At 36.3% G+C, this 16014-nt stretch overlaps 1 protein-coding gene across 1 annotated transcript in view; it reads left to right on the top strand.

The window, feature by feature from the left end:
- The first annotated feature begins 10920 nt into the window (after positions 1-10920).
- Positions 10921-16014, top strand: part of SH3BGRL (SH3 domain binding glutamate rich protein like) — an 87385-nt gene continuing 82291 nt past the window's right edge. Inside the window, exon 1 of the mRNA XM_028101537.2 lies at positions 10921-11266. Coding sequence (XP_027957338.1) covers positions 10988-11266 — 279 coding nt within the window. The 5' untranslated portion in view covers positions 10921-10987. The remainder of the gene's footprint in view (positions 11267-16014) is intronic.

Genomic DNA, 16014 nt, shown 5'->3' with positions numbered 1-16014 from the left:
ACATTGTTTACAAGTGCACATGGAACATTCTCCAGAATAGATCATATATTATGTCACAAAATAAACCCCAACAGATACATAAAGATTGAAATCATACCATGAACCTTTTCTGACCACAATGCTATGAAGCTAGAAATCAACAATAAAAAAAAAAATCTGGAAGACCACAAATACATGGAGGTTAAATAACATGCTACTAAACAATGAATGGATCAACCAAGAAATCAAAGAAATATAAAAGTACATGAAACAAATGAAAATGAACACAGTACAGTCCAAAACCTTTGGGATAGAGCAAAAGCCATTGAAAGAGGGAAGTATATACCACTACAGACCTACCTCAGGTAGCAAGAAAAATTTCAACTAGACAAACTAGCCTTACGCTTAAAGCAACTAGAAAAAGAACAACTAATTAAGGACAGCAGAAGGAAGGAAATGATAACGATTAGAGCAGAAATAAATAATATAGAAAAATTTTTAAAAAATACAATAAAACAGGGCGCCTGGGTGGCTCAGTCGTTAAGCGTCTGCCTTCAGCTCAGGTCATGATCCCAGGGTCCTGGGATCGAGTCCCACATCAGGCTCCCCGCTCAGTGGGAAGCCTGCTTCTCCCTCTCCCATGCTCCCTGCTTGTGTTCCTTCTCTCGCTGTCTCTCTCTCTGTTAAAAAATAAATTTAAAAATCCTAAAAAAATACAATAAAACAGATCCATGGGTCCAGGAGCTTGTTCTTTGAAAAAATTAATGAAATTGTTAAACCCCTAGCCAGACTCATCAAAAAGAAAAGAGAATGGACCCAAATAAATAAAATCACAAATGAAAGAGGAGAGATCACAACCAACACCACAGAAAAACAATTATAAGAGAATATAATGAAAAACAATATGACAACAAATTGGACAACATGGAAGAAATGCATAAATTCCCAGAAACATATAACCTAACCAAATTGAAAGAGAAAGACTAATAACCAGCAAAGAAATTGAATCAGTAATCAAAAATCTCCCAACAAACAAAAGTCCAGGACAAGACAGGTTCACAGGTGAATTCCACCAAACATTTAAAGAAGAGTTAAGGGTGCCTGGGTGGCTCAGTTGGTTAAGCAACTGCCTTTGGCTCAGGTCATGGTCCCGGAGTCCTGGGATCGAGTCCCGCATCAGGCTCCCCGCTCAGCGGGGAGTCTGCTTTTCCCTCTGACCCTACCCCTTCTTGGGATCTCTCTCTCACTCTCTCAAGTAAATAAACAAGATCTTTAAAAAATCATTTTAAAAAACAATAAATAAAGAAGAGTTAATACTTATTTTTCTCAAACTATTCCAAAAAATAGAAATGGAAGGAAAACTTCCAAATTCATTTTATGAGACAGGCATTCCCCTGATACCAAACCAGATAAGGTCAGCACTTTAAAAAGAGAACTGTATGTCACTATCCCTGTTGAACACAGATGCAAAAATTCTCAACAAAATACTAGCAAATCAAATCCAACAATATATATTATTTTTAATCTTATTTTATTATGTTAATCTCCATACAATACATCATTAGTTTTTGATGTAGTGATCCATGATTTATTGTTTTCGTATAACACAGTGTTCCATGCAGTACGTGCCCTCCTTAATACCCATCACCGGGTTAACCCATCCCCCCGCAAAACCCTCAGTTTGTTTTGCAGAGTCAATAGTCTCTCTTGGTTCATCTCTCCTTCTGATTTCCACCCCTTCATTTTTCCCTTCCTTCTCCTAATGTCCTCCATGCTTTTCCTTATGTTCCACAAATAAGTGAAGCCATATGATAATTGACTTTCTCTGCTTGACTTATCTCACTTAGCATAATCTCCTCCAACAATATCTTAAAAATCATTCACCATGATCAAGCAGAATTTACTCCTGTGTTGCAAATGTGGATCAATATTCACAAATCAATCAATGTGATACATCACATTAATAAAAGAAAAGAACCATATGATCACTTCAGTAGATACAGAAATAATATTTGATAAAGTACAACATCTATTCATGATAGAAAAGAACCCTCACTAAAGTAGGGTTAGAGAGACCATTCCACAACATAATAAAGGCAATATATGAAAAACTCACTGCTAATATCATCCTCAATAGGTAAAAACTGAGAGCTTTTCTTCTATGGTCAGGAACAAGACAGGAATGTCCACTCTCACCACTTTTATTCAACATATTACTGAAAGTTCTAACCACAACAATCAGACAACACAAAGAAATAAAAGGCATCCAAATTGGCAAGGAAGAAGTAAAACTTTCATTGTTTGCAGATGACGTAATACTCTATATAGAAAACCTGAAAAACTCCACCAAAAAACTGTTAGAATTGATAAAGGAATTCAGTAAAGTCACAGGATAAAAAAAATCAATGTACAGAAATCTTTCATTTCTATACACCGATAAAAAAGCAGCAGAAAGATAAATCAAGGAATCAATCCCACTTATAATTGCACAAAAACCATGAGATACCTAGGAATAAACCTAATAGAAGAGGTGAAAATCCTCGAACAGAATAGAAAACCCAGAAATGGACCCACAACTATATGGTCAAGTAATCTCTGACAAAGCAGGGAAGAATATCCAGTGGGGGGAAAAAACAACAGCCTCTTCAACAAATGGTGTTGGGAAAACTGGACAGCAACATGCAGAAGAATGAAATTAGACCACTTTCTTACACCATACACAAAAATGCATTCAAAATGGATGGAAGACTTAAATGTGAGACAAGAAACCATTAAAATCCCAGAGAAGTACACAATCAGTAACCTCTTTGACATTGGCCATAGCAACTTCTTACTAGACATGTCTCCTGAGGCAAGGGAAAATAAACTAGTGGAACTTGATCGAAATAAAAACTTCTGCACAGCAAAGGAAACAATCAATAAAACTAAAAGGCAACCTACAGAATGGGAGAAGGCATTTACAAATGACATATCTGATAAAGAGTTAGTATCCAAAATATATAAAGAACTTACAACACTCAACAGGCAGTAAACAAATAATCTAATTAAAATATGGGCAGAAGACAGGAATAGACATTTTCCCAAGGCATACAGATGGCCAGCAGACACATGAAAATATATTCATCGTCAATGATCATCTAGGAAATGAAAATCTAAAACTACAATGAGCTATCACCTCACACCTGTCAGACTGGCTAAAATCAAAAACACAAAAAATAAAAGGTGTTGGTAAAGGTTTGGAGAATAGGGAACTTTCTTGCACCACTGGTGGGACAGCAAAGTGGTATAGCCAGTCTGGAAAACAGTATGGAGTTTCCTCAAAAAGTTAAAAATAAAACTACCCTATGATCCAGCAATTGCACTACTAGGTATTTACTCAAAGAATACAAAAATACTAATTTGCAGGGATACATATACCCCAATATTTATAGCAGCATTATCTACAAGTGTCAAATTATTGAAATAGCCCACATCAATCAATAGATGAATGGATAAAGAAGATGTGGTATATACCACAGAATATTACTCAGCGTAAAATAGAATGAAAACTTGCCATTTGCAATGACATGGATGGAACTAAGCAAAATATGTCAGTCAGAGAAAGACAAATACCATATGTTTTCACTCATGTGTGGAATTTGAGAAACAAAACAAATGAGCAAGGGATAAAAAAAGAGAGGCAAACCAAGACACAGAATTTTAACTATAGAGAACAAACTGATGGTTACCAGAAGGGAGGTTGATGGGTATGTGTTAAATAGGTGATGGGGATTAAAAATGGCACTTGTGATGAGTGCAGGGTGTTGTATGGAAGTGTTGAATTACTCTATTGTACACGTGAAACTAATATTACACTGTATGTTAACTCAGTGGAATTTAAATTAAAACTTAAAAAAAAATTATGTGTCACAAGACTGGTATTTGGAATGGAGACTAGATAAAGAAATTTAAAAAAATGGGGCAAAAGTTTTGCACAGATATTGCCCCAAATGAAACATCCAAAAAGGCAATTAATATATCAAAATATGTATAACTTCTTAGTAAGCAGAGAAATGCAAATTAAAACCAAAATGAGAAAAACTATTCCTCACCATGTAGGAGGGCTAAAAGATAAATACATGGTCCATAATGAGGATCCTGCAATACTCTACATGATGCTAGTCATATAATACTTGGAACATGACCTTCAGTTCTGGGGACCACCCTCTGCAGGAGAGAGAAATTGACAAACTGAAACATATTTAGAGGAGAGACCTATGGACATTACAGCTTATTAAGACTAGTTTGTTTTTTGTTTTTTTTTAAAGACTGGTTAAAGAAACTGGAAATATAAACTTGGAGGAGAGAAGGCTTCCTATTGCAAATGCTTCACAAAAACAGAAATGAGTTTATGAATATGAATTATTAGTATCAAAGAAACATAAAAATAAACAGTGCTCAGCTCAACCTCAAAAAAATTCTAAAATTTTAGGCTGAACAAAAACAGTATAAGGATGCCTCGGGGATTGTGAGTTCACTATAATTGAAGCTGTTCGCAAATAATGCCTGAAGGACCACTTGTGGTGTTATTGTTAGGGTGTGGAGGAAGCTAGGGGATTAGAATGACCTCTGAGGTCCTTTTCAGACCTATGACTCCTTAAACTGTGGAATTGTGGTGTGTGTGTGTGTGTGTGTGTGGGTGTGTGTGTATAAGAAAGGGGTCTGAAAGCGAGTCTCGTTTTGGAAGAACGAATACCTGGGAAATCACCCTCCAACCTAGCCCATTACACCTCTTTCTGATAATAACTGAGTTATTGTCACAGGTTGACTCATACTCTTCTGGAATCAGTGACACCCAGTGAAAGATTAATGGGCCAGTAGCCCTTATTGCAAGTATCAGCAGGTTTTGGAAGTAGTTGTTCTTGCCTGGAGTCCTGTTCAGTTCCCTGAGACCTTTTTGTGGTACTGCTTAGGGACAATGGGTAGAATAATGTTCTACCCCTTGGCTGGAATTCTGTACAGAGCTAATAAAAAATTTTATCTTTAAGTGTTGCTTTTTCAAGCACAGAACATTTATCTCCCATGGGTGTGTGACACCTTGTAGCTGCTGCAATTATGGACATAACATCTTGGATGAGATCAAAACTCTGGACCCAGCACCTCCAAGACAACTTCTGGCACCAAGTCCTAAAGTTGCTTCTTGCTGATGCACATCACTATGTAGCCGGTGACTGAGACAGGCTTAGATCTCCTAAGCACAATGCTCTGTTGTTTAACCTACTCTGTTTCCACTGCAGATACTGCCATTGATGGTGACACTTGGAGAGAACAACAGTAAGTCTTCCAAAGTGCAGTATTTTTTATTTAGATACATATATGTTAATGTGTTGTCTATTAATAGAGAAAAGATATTATGTTCTTAGTCTTTCATCTGACAGTACAGACAGAAGTGTGGATACCAGAGCATCACTGAATAACATTGCTGGTGGTTTTATCCAACAATCAAGGCTCTTTGAACACCATTAAAAATATAGACATTCTTGGGTGCCTGGGTGGCTCAGTTGGTTGAGCGACTGCCTTTGGCTCAGGTCATGATCCTGGAGTCCCGGGATCGAGTCCCACATCGGGCTCCCTGCTTGGCGGGGAGTCTGCTTCTCCCTCTGACCCTCTTCCCTCTCGTGCTCTCTATCTCTCATTCTCTCTCTCTCAAATAAATAAATAAAAAATCTTTAAAAAAATATAGACACTCTTATTTTGGAAACACCACTACACAGTGTATCAAAATTTAAAAAATTCAAATGTACCTATCTTCTTACTTAAATATAAATGTTAAATATAATACTATTAATATTTTATAACTTTGTTTTTAAATAAAATTACTTAGCACCAAGTAAATCATTAAATCATGCTTGACAGTGATTTCTCTGCAACCATTATATATAATATATATATTGGTTATACATACATATTGGTTATATATATATATGTAATATATGTAGCAACTTTTATATATATAACCCAATAAATATATACATTGGGACTTTTGCTACTGTAGGAGAAAATCTAAATTCCAAATTGTTTTCAACTGAAATGAAATATTAATGAATACTAAATTTAATATTTAAAGATGTTGACATGGTCATGTTTTGTATATATTTAATTAAGCATTTCTTAATTGTGATTTTGTAGTCTTGTTTTTCTATTATGGGGTAAATAATACTTTTAATTTCTCAACAGTTTAAAAATAGGATATATTTCTGCTTCTGGCAATAATGGACTGGGTGATCTGGAACAACCTTTTTGCTAAAGGCAATTTAAAATTTTAGAAAATATCAGACCTAGGCAAGAAAGTAAGGAATTACCAGGGTAAGAAATGGGGATGGATTACAACTCCAAAAAACTCAGTGGTAAATTAGAACTGCTTTTGCCCAGGGGCCATTTGCTGAGCAAGAAAATGAAGCTTTAGGCAGACCTTCTCTTTTGAAGATAAACCACCTGGAAATTCCTAATTCTTTTTTTTTTTAAGAATATTTATTTATTTGACAGAGAGAGACACAGTGAGAGAGGGAACACAAGCAGGGGGAGTGGGAGAGGGAGAAGCAGGCTTCCCGCGGAGGAGGGAGCCCGATGTGGGGCTCGATCCCAGGACCCTGAGATCATGACCTGAGCTGAAGGCAGACGCTTAACGACTGAGCCACCCAGGCGCCCCTGGAAGTTCCTAATTCTGAGTGGGGTGTGAGAACATAAGCAGTCTCCACCTGAGAGGGGAAAGTGCTGTTCTGAAGAAACAAGTATCAGTTAAGGCAAGGAGGTAGAAAGAACAGAGAAAAGGTTGAAGATACAGGAGATTTTTCTCATCATAAACAGAACGCCCAGTGAGTATAATAAAAAGGATTGGGTGGAAGGAAATATGGAGATTGAAAGTGAGGTAGAATTTCTGAATGGGAGATGTCTTCTAGCTCTTATCCTATGCAATATGTATGACCCATATCTACCAGGAATTATTAGACTCTTGTTATGGAACTCTTCCATGTGACAGACTCAATTCTGTCTTATTCTATCTGTTCACTTGTTCCTATACCATATACCCCAATTCTACCACTGGATGCACAGCTCAATGAAACTGTCTTATACCCTCCAGCTCAGAAGTTGGCCTCTTACATTTTTCTAGATACAACTTAAGATCATTATACAAATGGTCAGGCAGAAATAAGTCAGGATGATAAGCTACCTTCATCACTGTTAATTTCAGGATGAATGTTACTGTGGTTCCCCATCCACAGGACAGGAAAATCTTCCTTCAGGTTTTGATTTGGCAAAATGGGCATAATTTGCCAAATACATATACAGCCAATCCTCCTGCCTCTTAGCGGTCAACACATTTTATTTGGACCGATGTCCTCTTTTAAATTGAAAAAAATAAATAAAGGGAAAAAAAGAAAAACTCTTGTATTTATTCTATATTCCCATATAATAAAATTTACATCTGTAGTTAACTGGATGGCAGAATGAGTAATGAGTTCAGTGGACCTTATCTGAAACTCTCAGGAATGAGAAGATGGTTCTTGGTATTTATTTTAATTCAGAGGTATTACTCTAAGTGAAAATTTCCCCAATCAATGTATGTATAAACAAAATCTGTTGGCCTTTATTGACAACACTTTGTATACATGAGGGAGCCAGCTTTACCAGTATTTTTATCCTAGAAATTGAATTTTTTGTAAAGATTTTATTTATTTATTTGACAGAGAGAGACATAGTGAGAGAGGGAACACAAGCAGGGGGAGTAGGAGAGGGAGAAGCAGGCTTCCCCGCAGAGCAGGGATCCCGATGTGGGCCTCGATCCCAGGACCCTGGGATCATGACCTGAGCCGAAGGTAGACACTTAACGACTGAGCCACCCAGGCGCCCCTATCCTAGAAATTAATATTATAGATTATATTAAACTTGCTCCTTACTATATTCAACCATCCCTGGAATGTGTATTCTAGAATAGTCATTTTTTGCTTCATTTTAATCTTATATAAAGCAGTTCCTAAAATCATTTTTTAATATAATTTGACTGGAAAGATTAAGGCCTGATTAAAGTCAGATGGATCAAAGAATTTTCAAATAGTATTTGTGACATATTGCCATAGGAAATCTACTTATTTATTAACCAAATGTTAAGATTTTTCAAAAATTGTAAAATAAATGCATGCTGTGTTCAGAAAACTTAGCAAACATTGTAAAGAATAAAGGATCCAGAGATATCACTTTTAATACGTTGATATAACCCCTTCTTAAACCTAGTCAGAGATAGATGAGAGTGGGTATGAAGGATTGAGAGAAATGACAGGGAGGAAAAAAGTAAATATATTTTTAAAAAATTTATTATAAGATACATACTATTTTGTAAATGACTGTTTTTCACTTAGAACATATTTTAAAAATTATCCCATGTCAGGAAATGTTATTCTATATGATTTTCTATGGCTTTAGATGATTCCATTTTATAGACATTCCAAAAGTTATTTAACCAGTTCTCATTATTGGCCATGTTGCTTTTTTTTTTAACTTATTCTACATTGTAGTTAACACTACAATATATGTTTATCAATAAATTTTTGCCCACATCTCTAATAATTATTTTCAGAAAAAATTCCTAGATGTGGAATTGCTGGCATACTAGATAGGCACTCCAACCTATTGTCACAATGTTATAATTTGAGCCCAGCATTACCCTGGTCTAGACTAGAAAGGCATGTTGATTTCCTTGAGGAACTATCTGATGTTACCCCAATCACAAGAATGGGGTTATGGAGGTATGAGTGGAGATTTTTATGATAATGTTTGTAGACAATGGAGTCTAAGGACAGTTCTTAGCAGGTTTTACTCCCCTCTCCTCCCTCACTGATTTTCCTGATATAAGTCCCTAATGTTTAGCACTTTTCTGATATGGCAGGTAAGTCCTTACAAATGCTTCTCTGTCCCATATACCCTTTGCTGGGCCAGGTAGTCATACTGATAATGGTGTCAGAATAAGTACAGCTCTACTTAAAATATACATTTTGGTTCCCTGTTTTGAATTTTTAGGCCAACTTCTGAGCTGGAGGGTATAAGACAGTTTCATCGAACTGTACATACAGTGGTAGAACTGGGGTACATGGTGTAGGAACAGGTGAACAGATAGAATAAGACAGAATTGAGCCTATCTGTCACATGGAAGAGTTATATAACAAGAATCTAATAATTTCTGGGTAGATATGTGTCATACATATCGCATAGGATAAGGGCTAGAAGACATCTCCCATTCAGAAATTCTACCTCACTTTCAATCTCCATATTTCCTTCCAACCAATCCTTTTTACTATACTCACTGGGGGTTCACTTGAAAACAATTTGGAATTTAGACTTTTCTCCTACAGTAGCAGAATTCCCAAATATATATAATGGTTGCAGAGAAATCACTATCAAGCATGGTTTAATGAATTACTTGGTGCTAAGTAATTTTGAATTTTAAGAAAAAGTTATAAAATATTAATAATATTTTATTTAACATTTATTATAAGTAAGAGGAGAGGTACATTTGATTTTTTTAAATTTTGATACACTGTGTAGTGGTGTTTCCAAAATAAGAGTGCCTAGGGTATAAGGATGTGGGGAGAAAGTGAAGAATGAGACAGAAAGAGCAAAGGCATGAAAATGAGAATAAATATGGTGATTGCAATGGGGAGTCAATAATGATTATGCAGGGAAGTTAGTTTGGAGGATCAATGGGTAAGACTATGGATAGTGTAGGGTAGAATCATGGAAGGAGATCCTTAGAATCATAATTTCAGTTTGGTTCGATAGTCAATGAAGAGTTATCCAAAGTATTTCAGACTACATTGTCTTTAATGATATATGAAAGTAATGTTTTATGAGGAAAAATAGCTAACAATTATTGAGTACTTTCCCTGTTCCAGGCAATGCGAAACAGTGATGGTTAAGAGGGTAGCCTTTGAAGTTGGTTGGACTTGAGGTAGAGTCCTGACTCTCGAATTTACCAGCTATAAGACATTGGGGAAATTATTTATTTTCCTGAGTTTCAGTTTCTTCATCTGTAAAATTGTTGTAATAACATACATCTCTCAAGGTTGTTGTATAAATCACATAGATTGAAGAAGGGAGAACCTGTGAACAGAGAACAGTTAAGAAGGTATTATAATTATTGAACCTAGACAAAGGTGATTACACCACGAGAATGGAGAGGGAGGGAAAACTGCAAAGTAAAAGCAAAGAAGTAGGACAGGTGACTGACTCCATAACTTCACTCTCATTCATCCTGAAAGTTTCTTATTTCTGTTCATTTGACATAATTTGGGAAAATGAAATTACACTCTGAAGTATAGGATCTGTTCATCATTTCAACATCCCTGCAACGTATAATTCAAACTCCCTTTCTTCAGTCAGTTAAAAAACAAACAAAACAAAACAAAAATCATTCACTTCCTGTACTGTATTTTCAATTTTTTATCGTTTGCAATTTATTCCTCCATTATTGAGTTTGCCAGTCAGGCCTTCTGAAAATTTTCACAGAGACAGGATTCCCTATTATAACAAAAAGTAAAACTCAAAAAGAAAACCAGTCCTGCCATTTCTGGGCTTAGGGAGACCTGAAAATTTATTTAAATCTTCTGTGGCATTGCTCACTTCTTCAGTGCCTAATTTCTGCAGCCAACTAACATCAGAATAATCATTACATAATAGGAGTCTTAAAATGCACAAGGCTTTGAAGGCATGGGCTTTCTTACTAGTGTTTGGATTCACCATAGTCTTTCAAGGAAGATCTGCCTTCTTATTTGCATACATTTCTGAGCCGGAAGTTATGCGCAGAACTTTGTTTCTGTGGGAAAATATCCTTCATTCTAATATAATTTAATTTAGTGCTCCCTTTTGCTTTTTCTTTCTCTTCTACCTCTTCTTGAGGAGAGAATAGTCAAAAATAAATGTTTCGACAGATCTCGCGGTGCTATTCGAGATTCCCTATTTAAAAAAAAAAATAGAAATGATGCAAAGCAGCCTGTGTTTTCCAGGCTTGGGGCTGGGACTGCAGTGTTCTGAGCTCAGTGAAAGCAGTCAAGGGAGGAGGCGGGACTCCGGCGAGTTCCCCTTCCACCTTCCCCCACCCTGCTCTTCCCACCTCTCTTCCACCTCTAGCTGGATTTCAGCCTTTGCTGCAGCTGCTCTCAAGCCTCTAGCCCTTTGCAGGACCCAAACAACAGCGGCCTTTGTTCCCAGGATGGTGATCCGTGTGTATATTGCATCTTCCTCTGGTTCTACAGCGGTAAGGAGGGTGGGGAGACCACCTTTGTTTTCCTACACACCGATCTCCTGCTGCCCCAGAACCGTTAAATTGCAGAAGTTCATCTGGGCAGCTGCTACTTCAGAAGGCACACGCGTCTTCCATCCGTCCTCCCCTTCTCTTTCTTTCCTTTGTTGCTTCGATTTCATTTTCCCATGGAGTTTAGCCTTTTGTTTGCCTTATGATGTTAAGATCACATTTCTTCTCGGAAGGAGAAAAAAACCTACTGAGTTTTGGTAGATGGGAGATGGTGGTATAGGGTCTTTAAGGTTGGGGAAGAAGTCAAGTAAAATCACACACTGGTGAGTTTCAGGAGTGGAAAATTTGACATTTGTGCTCTAGGTATGAGACGAAGGGCAGGCATGCACTTCTGTAAGGATGTAAAACATGTGCTAACTGGTGACAATTGAGTGGAGGCCTACTAGGCATTGTGATTATTTTTGAAGTGAGGCCCCCTTTAATTAGAGTTATTTTGCCCGTGTGTAGGAGAGTGTGTTCAAATTCAGCCTAAAGAGTGTTAGAAATAGACAGAATGGGAGGGGAATTTGGGAACGATGATGCAAAGTTGTGGGGGGTTTTAAAAACGTGACAAGGGACCTGTTTTTTCTTTCCATAGTGTCCCTTATTTTGACTTTTTCTTTTTTTTTCCCAAAGATTTTACTCCTAACAGTTTCTAATTGCTTCAGATATATTGAGAACTATAAAGGCAACTAACAAGTAAGTGGCTTCTTGTGTAGTGGCAAACTCCAGTTGTTGCTTCTTCAAATGATAGGACAGTTCCCCTCTGGATTCATGTGCTTTTAATTTAGAGTAAGAATTCTTCAGCAGCTGTGGGAGGCAGTAGGATAAAGTGGGGTGAAACCTGAGTGTATATCCATGATAAATGAAAGTGCCTGTTTTTCACAACTCAAGAGAAAAGCTAACAGTAGCAGGAGTAGAATTTGTGAGTTCCGGCTGTAGTAGTAACCGCGTCGTCTTCTGAGCGTTAGAGCAGGCAGCTAGTCCGTGTTTTTACTGTTGCTGTTTGTTTTGTTTTATTTACCCCTTAAGTGGGTTTGGGATAAAACTGAAGGTTATGTGAAATCGCAAGGACCTTGAACTTTGAACTCTGTCTTCTCTGGACACCATGTGTGAGTGTATTTAAACAGTTTTCCTACAGAATACATTTTTTGAGCAAGTTTAGGTTGAAAACATAAAACTTTTCATATTGCCTTTGAACCTTACTTCATGAGCTACTTGCCTTATTATTATCCACATATATTAATTCTGATATTTCAAAGTAATATTTGAGTTGCTCAGAGTCTCAAGTCCAATACAATAATTGTAAAATTTTAAAGACCAGCTTAATAACTTTAGTTAAATTCCTAATTAGACTGAACAGATCAGGAAGTTAGTTTCATTTTGGGTGATATGCAATTCCGTACTGCTATTTATTCTTTGCTCTTTGCTCTCCCACCCCTCCCCCAAAAGCAGATTAAAAAAGAAACTCCTTTCAGAATTTCTATTAATGGACAATTGTACCTCTCTCTTTGTTAAGACTTAAGTTTCTAAGAGCCTTAAAAAAATGACTGCTGTCTCTTATGTACGTTGTTGGACTGGATTGCTGAAGACTATACAAATGGGGAATATTTATGCTATTTTTGTTTTATTTCAGTTTTTTCTTGTGAGTAATTAGGGATTTGTGTGTTTCAGTAATTATAGTTTTTATAAATATGTTATCAAAATTATACATATTGCCAAAATACTTATTTTTTAAAAAAAGCATGGGTGCTTTTGAATAGTACTAAAACAGTATAAAGTGAATATACTTCATTTATAACCTAATTAGGGACTATTCAGGTAGCAATACTAAATTTTTTTCATTAAGATTGCTACCATATAGTTTTTAGCACATGATTTAGAAATATGGGGGCAAAAATCTTAATGGGAACCCAACAAGTGCTCAAAGTGAGATAGTCCTATAAGTTACTAAGTGTAGTTCTCTGAAGAGCATTTAAAAGAAAGCTTTTGGTTTTGGATTTTTAATCTCTCACTGTTTTCTGACTCCTTCTAATGGTTGTTATAAAAATAACCAATATTAGATGTCTTATCAGGCAGAGGAGAATCTATGATAAGTCCAAAACAATATTAACTTATTCTGTTTTTATTTCAAGACTCCCTCATAGCCTGATTTAAAAAAAAAAAAAAAGTTTTCAAATGTTTACTCAACTCTGCCCCAATACAGGTAGCCCTTTCTTCTCAAAAGTTTAGAATGAAAGCAAGTAGGTTGGTTTTTGCAATGGATTTATTGAAAGCCATAATAATAATAGTAATAATAATAATAATAATAATCATAGGGACGTTTAAGTGTATCAGGTACTATCTCATTTTTCTTGACAATTTCTAGTCCTGTGAATTAAGTTTTATGATTATCTCTACTTTTAAGATAAGGAAATACAGGTTCAGAAAGGTTAAACAACTTTCTCAAGGTCACATAACTTGGAAGCCACAGAACTTGAACCCAACACAAGCTGTTTGAATACAATAACATGTCTTTAACCACCAAGAAATACATTGTCCCAGTGATTCAGGTAGAGGAGGCATGAGAAGATAAATGTGAAAATGAGGTGAGAGGTACAGAAATGACTATGCCCTGTATGTGGAAGAATTGCCTGAGCATATACATATACAGGGATTAGAAAAATGAGGAGGTTATGTGGAAGAGGGATAGTATGTCTAAAGTTGAATGTCAGTAATTGGGGTAAATGATTGTTCACTCAAGGCCAGTGAGATAGAGAATGAGATAGAGACATGCCCATTTGGAACTGTTTTTTAATATTTCAAAGTATAGAAATTCAGGCCTTAATACTGTTTCTTTTTATGGAAACCATTAGCAGGAATGCAATTCCAAAGTTGTCTGTCTAAAGGAGGTGACTTCTGCCTGTTCAGAACTGTTCGTGCATGTCTTGACCGACTGTAACACAGAAGTATACACTTTTTTGGTCGAGATTGTAATGCCCTATAAATTTATCTTTAATGGAAAAGGAATAGTAAACACAGACCCTGTGTAACTTAATAAATTTCAGTAACTTTTAACAAAAATCAACATTGGCCTTTGATGAGAATTGCTAGAGTGATGATTGCTTGGAAAATTTTAACTGGTTTGGGAGGATTTTTTCTCATACTTCTTTTCCCTGGACCCATAACAATCTCCATTTTATGGTCTCTATGCATTCTAGGTATGCTTGGTGTAGAAATGTTAAGAATGTGGTAGATAGATGGTTCCTGAGGGTTTTACTTATGAAGTGATTTTTTAAAAATGATCTCTTTTATGACTGCTAAAACATAAATTATTATCCATGTAAGAAATGAAATATATATAATTTTTCTTTATGGCCATATTCACTACACAAGTTATAAAAACAAGTAAATACATGCTTGTGATTGTCAAAGTATGAGTTACTAGTCACAGTATTTTTTTTCATTTGGATAATATAGATGTGGAATAATAAACTACAATTCTTCATCTATATGATTCTCAAGTCATTGTATTTTAGGTGACAGAATATTTTGCTGTTCCGACTCTGCATTTATAAATTGAACATTGATTTGATGTATGCTATGGCCTTTGTTATAGCTGTCAAGGTTTGTTTGGATGCTGTTTAAAGGTATTCATAAACTACTTAAAAGAACAAAATCAGAAACTGTTCACCATATGAATGTTTGGACATAGTTTTTTTATGCTCTAAAGAGTGGAAAATGACAGCATCACTTGGCAAATGCAGGAACTCAATATCAGTGCTTTCAACTTGCTGCCTTATATTTGATGACCGACTTCCTAAATTTCAGAGCAACAATGGCAAAGTTTTTGGAATAATTTGGCCCAACTTAAAGAGGCTTGGAAAACACAATTATCAGCAGTGATGAATCTTTAGCATTTAAAAGTCAAATGGTTGGGGCACCTGGGTGGCTCAGTCATTAAGCGTCTGCCTTCGGCTCAGGTCAAGATCCCAGGGTCCTGGGATCGAGCCCCACGTCGGGCTCCCTGCTCAGTGGGAAGCCTGCTTCTCCCTCTCCCACTCCCCCTGCTTGTGTTCCCTCTCTCACTCTGTCTCTCTCTGTCAAATAAATAAAATCTTTAAAAAAATAAAAATAAATAAAAGTCAAATGGTTTTAGGGAAGAATGTATTTTAGAAATTTAGTATAAATTTAGATTTATGATCTGGTAGAAGAGAAAGATAAAATGGATTTATCTCTAGCTCAAAGACTAGTTTCTCTATTGAGGAGTTTTGATCAATACACCATAAGGTCAATTCTACCCTGGATTGGCCTGCGGAAAAAAAATAAATTGAAGCCCCAGACGCATTTAGGTCAAATGTTCTAATTCTCTGTAGTTAATCTCTAAATTCTCTAGGGGTGCCTGGGTGGCTCAGTCATTAAGCGTCTGCCTTCAGCTCAGGTCATGATCTTGGGGTCCTGGGATCAAGCCCCGCATCAGGCTCCCTGCTCAGCGGGAGGCCTGCTTCTCCCTCTCCCACTCCACCTGCTTGTGTTCCCTCTCTCACTGTGTCTCTCTCTGTCAAATAAATAAATAAATCTTTTAAAAAAATAAATTCTCTAAAATATACATTGCACAAACATATATCTTTTAGAGAAATATTTTCTGCTAATTAACTGAATTATCAAAGGTGAATGTAATATTTCATTTCTTACTGATAAAATTAAACATTTTGAGAATCTGTTGGTTACTA

The sequence above is a fragment of the Eumetopias jubatus genome, unplaced genomic scaffold (genome assembly GCF_037043125.1).
Source record: "Eumetopias jubatus isolate StellerSeaLion01/CBP00866 unplaced genomic scaffold, mEumJub1_p1.0 scaffold_11, whole genome shotgun sequence".
Lineage (NCBI taxonomy): Eukaryota > Metazoa > Chordata > Mammalia > Carnivora > Otariidae > Eumetopias > Eumetopias jubatus.
Note: the sequence above shows the minus strand (reverse complement) of the source record. Positions and strands in the feature narration are given on the sequence as shown.